Genomic DNA, 7,399 nt, shown 5'->3' with positions numbered 1-7,399 from the left:
TAATAAGAAGGTGCAAACCACATTAACTCCAACACATTAACAAGCCTCCCTTGTTCCTCCTGCCTCTCTGCTGATGGGAAGCAGAGGAGGGGCTTAGGACTGCCAAAGTCCCCCCGTAGAAACCTCCAGTGCCTGAACACTGTCAAAGACCATCTCATCCCGCTGTCGGAGAAAGCAAAGCACGAGCATGCTCTGCCAGCAAGAGCTTCACAGTTTGGAGTTTGCTGGGTCATCTCTTGTCCATCCCAGAAGGGTTTGGCACATAGACCTGGAGGACACAACACACGGGCAGCAAGTGCATCCCCTCGCTGTCCTGGGGAAGGGCCCTTGCTAGGAGCCAGCGCTTCTTGCTGCCTAACCCTGCAACTCAGAACATTGCAACACACCCACACGCTGCCCGTGCAGGAGTGTGTGCAGGGGCGGCTTTGTAAGCAGAGCAACCACTGCAGCACAGGGAAGGAAGCCAGCTCTCCCCTCTGCCCTCCCTGTGCCACCGAGGCTCCCACAGCACCCAGGCAAGGAGCATCCCTCTAATCTGGCCCCGGTCCCCTCCCACTTCCCTCTCCCCCATGTTTTTGGCAGTCCTCCTTGGACACGTTCAAGTCTCCAGCATCTCAGCAGCACGGACTTGCCTCACAGTTTGGTAATTGCACGTAACAGGGCCACTCGGTGACCCCCACAGGGCGGGGAGGGGGAACCAACAAAAAGGAACAATACAGTCAAGTAAACTAAATCAAGAAATCCCTCGCCGCCGGTCCCAGCGTGACGGGTCCCGCACGAGTTCAGGGGGAGAGGAGGCTGCCCCGCCCGGCCCTGCCGCAGCGCAGCTCCCGTCTAGGAGATCATGTACTGGGTGATGGCCTGCAGCGCGTACAGCAGCTCTGCCTGCATCCGGGCTTCCAGGATGAGCAGGTTCACGTGCACCTGGGGGAACAGAAGAGAGGTTCAGGCAGCCAAAGTGGGCTGTGCTCAGCGGTGCAAGCAATTGCCCACCTGGGCGGAGGAGTCTTTTGTCATCAAAATGACACCAATTTTTCCAGCTCAGGCAGCTCCCCTTTTCCCCTCCTCCTAGTCCTGTAGGCTGTGGCTGCTTCCCAGAGCTGTGTGCCAGGGAGTCCCCTGCATACTTGGCACCAGCATTCCAGGCTGGCAGCAGCACAGTTCCTGACACCCACAGCAGCCACTCCTGTGAGTTACAGCTTGACAGAGAGCTCACCAGGAAACACCACTGGGATAATGACCTCGGAGATGCCTGTGCTGCTGGTGCCCCTGGTCTCATCACAGTGGGCAGCCCCATCCCACACTAAGCCCAACTCTGTACAAACAGACAGTTTCCATTCCCCGCAACCTTCCTCAGGCTGGTTTGGTGGCTCAAAGATCTCCCATGCACCCCCCAAGGCAGCCCACCTGCCCACTCCCAGCCCCACCACAGCCAGAGCCAGGGGCCAGCTATCCCACCTTTTCACTGTGCTTGAACTGCTTCCAGAACCTGTCAAACATTTCTGAGTTTGTCTTCTCTGGGTAGCAGGTTACAGTTTTAATGTAAACTTTGAGCATTCGCTCCAGGAGCTGATTCACTTCTGCATAGTCGTAATCATCGTACCTGTGGGGAGCACAGGGGCGAGTCAAGGCCAGCACCTTTGGCCTGCCTGGCACGGCACAGCCACAGGGCAGGGGGGCACACAGCAACAGCCATCAGGCACTGAAACCCTGTCCCTAAAGCCCCCTGCCCCTTCTCCATGCCCACCTGCATGACAGACTGAGTACCCTACCCTCCTCCCTCCTGGGTCAGCTCCGTTTTCAACCGTGAGGTTGGTTTCCCTACCTAATGCCAAACATGCAGTGGATGTAGTTCCAGATGCCCCTCTTGAAAACAGAGGGCTCACAGCCCTGCCTCTTGGCCATGGCACTGCTTTGCAGACCATCCACCATCCTGAACTTCTCATCCAGGAGATGCCCAATGTCAGAGTAGAGCCGGTTGACCAGTGAGAAGCCGTGGTCTTCCCAGGAGTAATCCTGTTGAGCACAGCAAGAGGATTTTGCAATTGCAAAAAGGAGCTTGGAGCATGTTCCCAGGAAGAAGGGCTGGAGACCTCAGGAAGCAGAAGAATTCAGTGAACATGCTCTGGAGGTGGCTCTGCCCAAAACCCTTATCAAGCAGCTTTTGAATGAATTTGACCATTGCCTCCATGAGGGCCATGCCAAAAAAAATCATCAACCCTCGGGAATAGACATCACCTTCCTCTTCCCAGCCCTAGTGAGGCAAGGCCAGTCTGCATGGGCAACTCTGCCAGTCTGCATGGGCAACTACAGGAGGGGAGGGGAGTAAGCAGCCCAAGCTGCTGCCCACCAAGAGAGCAGGAGTCTTACCTGGACTCTGAATACCTGTGTCTGATCCTCATCGCGCCGGGCAAAGTCCTGGTATCCAAAGTCAGGGTCCTGCATGTAGCATGCCAGGTTGGTGGCACCGGTGACCACCCCGTCAGTATCTGCAAGAGGGGAGAGCCCTGCAGATGGGTCAGAGCAGTGCTCAGCTGCCCTGTTCCCAGCCACGTCAGGCATCGAGAGCCAGCCCTTGCTGTGCCCTGCATGAGCCTCTCTGAACCACACATCATGGAAAACGTAAGGCATAGAGGGGCAACAAACACCCAGATGTGTGCCATATGAACTCCCACCCTGCACACCCACCTCTGCTCCCTGCCCCTCACCTTCCTCTCGCTCCTGCTGCAGCAGCCTCATCTCGTCCCTGCCCTCGGTCTCCACGTGGATCCGCTGCATGCGTTCCCGGAGGGAATCCAGCTCCATGCAGGAGTCCAGGGACTGCACAGACACAGGCCTAGGGGTGAGAGCAGTGTTCCCAGCAGCAGCCCCCCCATCCCCTGCAGACCCACCCTCGGGGGCTCACCCGCTTGCGGTTGATCCGCAGCAGCTCCTGGCTGTAGCTGTTGCCAGCAGTGGCCTCGCAGAAGCACTGGTTCCCAAGTGACAATGGCTTCAGCGAGCCTCGGCCCCCCAGCCCCTCGTCCTGCTCGCAGCCACAGCCGAAGACAAAGCTGGCGAGCGCGTGGCAGTGCGCCAGGAGGACGACGGCGTGCACCAGCTCTGCCAGCGACCAGCTCCACTCGCTGATCTTCAGCAGCTTCTGCAGAACATGGACAGACCAGCGATGTGACACAGGCAGGGGGGCAGGGCGCTGGCAGCCCCTGCGGACATTGCTGTCCCCACTGCCATCCCTGGCTCACAGCCCTTCTCAGTACCTCAATGTGCTCCTTGGTGATGAGCCATGGCCGGTGCGCCAGGATCTTGTTGATCTCGTTGAGGTTGCGGAGTTTGGGGGGGATGAACTCGAGGCCACGCAGCCACTGGGGGTCACCCCCTGCCCGCAGGAACTGCAGCACGTGCAGGTTCACCAGGTACCGGCACTGATGCCGGGCCGCTGCCTGCAAGAGCAGCACATCAACATCCGTGCACCGCCACAGCAGGACAGGCATCCCACACCCACCTCTCGCTCAGCCTCCAGGACATCATGATTCTGGCCCCTGCTGAGGAGCCCGGGGAACAGGGTGTCTGCTGGAGGTTGAGGAGAGCCTCGCAGGGCTGAGCAGAGCCCCCCAGTTCCCTCTGGCAGCTCCCAGCAGGACTCACCATGATGGCGATGTAGTGCCGGCAGTCAAAGGGCAGGGGCCCATCCATGTGCATCAGGTAGTGCTGCGTCTTGAGGAAGCTGTCGAGGTACTGTGGGTGGTAGCCCATCTGCTGGGTCACCGCCTCCAGCCGCCCTCGGCTTGCCAGCACCTTCACAAAGAGGAACTGGGGGCACTCGGGGTCGCTGCTGGACATCTTCACTACCTGCAGGAAACACGCTCTGCTTAGCTCTTCCCAGAGCAGCCCCTGCTGCAGCAGCACACCCCAAGCAAGCCCGGGCTCTGCAAGGGGCAGAGATCCCCCTCCCAGCTTGGTGCTGCCAGAGGGACAATCATGGCTATCAAGCAGAGCACTGCTCAGTGCCACAGGTAGCGGGAGGACAGGTAGCAAGACACACAGGTTGGTCTCTGTCCAGGAGAAGGCTCTGCGTGGTGAGTGGAAGCAAAGGCCAAACTAAGAATGATGTTTCTTGTGGTGCAAGGCTGGATCAGGACAAACATGACACAAAATACATCCCAGAGTGGAGCAGCCTGTCTGCCTTACTGCCAGCACAGAACCCTCCTGCACAGTACCCAGATGAGAGAGAGCTGTGGAAACAGCAGAGGGACTCCCAGGCTCCTGCCCTGGCAAGCCAAGAGGCAAACCATGTCCTGGTACCTTCCATGTGATCAGGAGCACACAGAAGAGCTCCCCACACGTTGTCCAAGCAAACAGCATGGGAATGGGTCCTGCAGCACAGAGCACAGCTGCTACTGGATGTGCCCACCAGAGAAAACACAGATGGGCAACTCGGCAAGGGGGGCCCAGACACCCCCAGCACCACACCAGCCTTGCACCAGGGGCCCAGTCCAACACAGCTCCAGCCCCTCCTGAAAGGGTGCTGGGAACACAGGGCACAGATGTTGGAAAGAAGCCCAGGCAGCTGCCGTGCTCCAACAACCGTGTTGCCACAATCCCCACCCAACAGCATGGTCTGCACCTGCAGCCTGCCCACCCCGAGGTACGGGTACAGCAGGCGCTGACCCTTGTCACACAGAAAGTCACAGCTCCTGCTCCCATGAGGGAGCCCAGGCAGCACCCTTGGATGCAGAGGACTCATCTCTTCTCCCAAGCTTGAACTGAAATCTCTCCTGGGAAATTCTGGCCCTGCTGACACCCCTGTCTTGTTCCTCCCACCTGTCTCTCCAGTGCAGTCACCCAAAGAATGGTGAGCACGGAGCACGGCAACAACAGTGGCATAGGAGAAAACCAGGAGCACTTCTGCAAACCACCAATGCTACAGGGTGCGTGGCAGAGCACCCAGGGGTGAGGGGCAGACAGAGCAGGGGCGAGATGTGTAGCAGCACAGAGCAGTTGCACCCACACAGGCAGTGCAGGAAACAGCTCAGGCTATTTTCCACCATCCTGCACTTCTGGTGAAAACACCATCGCTCGAGTGTCAAGAGATTTACTTGATGACATTTGGAGTGTCTTCTTCGCTTCCTCTGGTAAAAGGGGTCCACAAAACCCCAAAACTCAAGTTAAATGGAAAGAGATGAAAAGCACCAGCTTCTCTGATCAACAGGAGAAGATGAAAGCCAGAACTGAACTGCAAAAGCCCCCAACAAAGTCCCTCTGCCTAGGGAAATAAGATATATGAAGACACCCAAGGGTATTCTCCTCCTGGAGGGCTGAGGTGGAGGAGCCAGGGGCCCTTCCACTCCCCCTGGGGAAAGGTGGTGCCCAGGAAGGAGCTGTGCAACCAGCCCATGGCTCAGCCTTTGGTGCTGCCAGCTCTCCTCACTGCTTGTCCAGGTGATGATGGAGCAAGCAACCAGGCAGATATGTCTTTGAATGAGATGATCAAGGAAGGCGGGGGGATGAAGGTGCAGAACAGCCACTTCTCCTTGGCTCTGGCCAGGCTAAACTGCCCACTCCCAAATACACCAGCTCAGCACAGGGTGTCTCCTACCGGCACCACCTGCCACAACCCCTCAATTCTAACTCCCCAGCCTCTCTCACTGGCCCCAGTGCCACCTTCCTCATCCTCCTCGGCCACAGCCCTCCTCCTCCTACCCTGCATCCACTCGCAGTCCCGGGCTGTGGCAGCATCGCCTCCCTCCCCAGGGGAATCTTCGTGTATCCGAGCCCCCTGCACTCCAACAGGCACCTGAACTGCGGACCCACCACCAACCTCGTCCCCTCCCGCCCGCCGGGGGAACGGAGCCGCCGGGGGAACCGTGTCCCGGCGCTCCCGGCCGGCAGCCGTGAACACATAACGAAGGTTGAAGGAGCCCGGACAGCGCCGGGATGCGCGGGAGAGGGGTCAGGGGACTCCGCCGCGCTCCCCGCCCGGCCGGGGCTCATCCCTTCGCCCGGCGAGACCGCGGCTCCGTCGGTACCGGGTGCTCCTCCGGTAACGTTCGCTGGAGACGGGGCCGCAGCGGCACCTCTCGCCTGGGCCTTGTGCCCGGGTATTCGAGAGGACGGGTGAAGTACGAGTGCCCGCGGCCGGTAACCGGGGCCGGTAGCCGGGGCCCCATTGTGCGGGCGGCGGCGGCGGCAGCGCCCCCGGTGCGCGGCGCGGGCAGTGCAGGCGGAGAGAGAAAAACAAGTTTGATTGGCAGTGATGGAGCCACGGCGCCTCCCGCATCCCGCACAAAGGGGACGGGGACGGCACCGCAGCACCGGCACCGGGAGCAGGACCAGGGTCAAGACCAAGACCAAGCCGCCGGGCGCGGCATCGTGAGAGAGTAGCCTCGCCTTCCCCGCGCACCGCCAGCGGGCAGCGGGAATGTCCCGGCCTGCTGCTGCCGCAGCCGTGCCGGCCCGGTGGCGGCGAGCAGGGCGAAGCCCGGTGCTCCTGTACGGGCTCCGGTGGTGGTGGCGGCGGGGCGGGTCCTACCTGCCCCGGCAGCCGCTGGCATCGGCTTCCTCGGGGGTGCTCCACGCTCTGGGGACACACGATCATGGTGAGCCCGTGCTGTGCCGTGCCGAGCCGTGCCGAGCGCAGTCCCGGTGCCCGGTGCCCGGTGCCGGTGCCCCCGCCCGGTGCGGCCGCCGGCAGCGCAGAGCCGGCACCGCGGCAGGCACGGGGGGCGGGCCCGCCTGCGCCAATCGCCGCCGCCAGGGGGCGGCCGCCGCCGCACCACGTGGGCAGGGCTGGAAAGTTACCGGGGCCGGGCGCGGGCCACGCCCCCATCAGGGGTGCCCCGCCGCTGGGGGGCGCTGCTCCCCTCCGGGCACCGCGGGGCGCGGGGGGGAACAAAGCCGGGGACCCCCATCTCGGGCCCGCTGGGCCAGGGTCTGGCTGTCCGAGGGTCCTGCTGGGCCAGGGTCTGGCTGTGCCAGAGTCCCTGTGTGCCATGGTCCCACTGGGCCAGGGTCTGTCTGTCCGAGGGGTACCACTGTGCCAGGGTACCACTGGGACAGGGTCCGGCTGTGCCAGAGTGCCTTCCTCTGTGCCAGAGTCCCGCTGTGCCACGGTCCCACTATGCCATGGTCCCGCTGTACCACAATCTGGCTGTCACAGGGTCTGGATGAGGGTCCCACTCTTCCCCCAAGCAAACAGTGATAGGATGAGGGGGGATGGTCTCATGTCCCTCTGCCCGGGGAAGGTTGAGGTTGGGCATGAGGAGGAATTTCTTCCCAGAAAGGGTGATGAGACACTGGATTAGACTGCCCAGGTAGGTGGTGGAGTCACTGTCCCTGGAGGTGTTTAAGGAAAGACTGGAGGTGGCTCTCAGTGCCATGGTCTGGTTGACAAGGTGGTGTT

The 7,399-nt window shown here is 61.1% G+C and overlaps 1 protein-coding gene across 2 annotated transcripts; it reads right to left on the bottom strand.

Annotated features, from left to right (window-relative positions):
• Window positions 1-628: 628 nt before the first annotated feature.
• Window positions 629-6,724, bottom strand: LOC120762125 (sestrin-3-like). 2 transcript variants are annotated; one of them, XM_040084199.1, is made up of 9 exons: window positions 6,530-6,724; window positions 3,646-3,849; window positions 3,258-3,440; window positions 2,906-3,142; window positions 2,709-2,820; window positions 2,371-2,507; window positions 1,826-2,016; window positions 1,459-1,603; window positions 629-924 (listed from the first exon to the last, which is right to left on the bottom strand). In XM_040084199.1, exons 1-9 carry the CDS (start codon window positions 6,593-6,595, stop codon window positions 835-837), a joined length of 1,365 nt encoding a protein of 454 aa, XP_039940133.1. In that variant the 5' UTR covers window positions 6,596-6,724; the 3' UTR covers window positions 629-834. The 2 variants fall into 2 exon arrangements, with proteins under 2 accessions (XP_039940133.1, XP_039940135.1); XM_040084201.2 differs by having other exon boundaries at window positions 2,371-2,489; window positions 6,530-6,674.
• Between the last annotated feature and the right edge of the window lie 675 nt (window positions 6,725-7,399).

The sequence above is a fragment of the Hirundo rustica genome, chromosome 21 (genome assembly GCF_015227805.2).
Source record: "Hirundo rustica isolate bHirRus1 chromosome 21, bHirRus1.pri.v3, whole genome shotgun sequence".
NCBI classification, from domain to species: Eukaryota; Metazoa; Chordata; class Aves; order Passeriformes; family Hirundinidae; genus Hirundo; species Hirundo rustica.
This window is presented reverse-complemented; position numbering and strand designations above follow the sequence as displayed.

Coding starts and splice junctions, on each gene's coding strand:
- LOC120762125 (XM_040084199.1), bottom strand. CDS start 6,595: ATGATCGTGTGTCCCCAGAGCGTGGAGCACCCCCGAGGAAGCCGATGC. Junction 3,441..3,645: donor GGCACTACATCGCCATCATG/GTGAGTCCTGCT, acceptor CTGCTCTTGCAG/GCAGCGGCCCGGCATCAGTG. Junction 1,604..1,825: donor CACTGCATGTTTGGCATTAG/GTAGGGAAACCA, acceptor TGCTCCCCACAG/GTACGATGATTACGACTATG.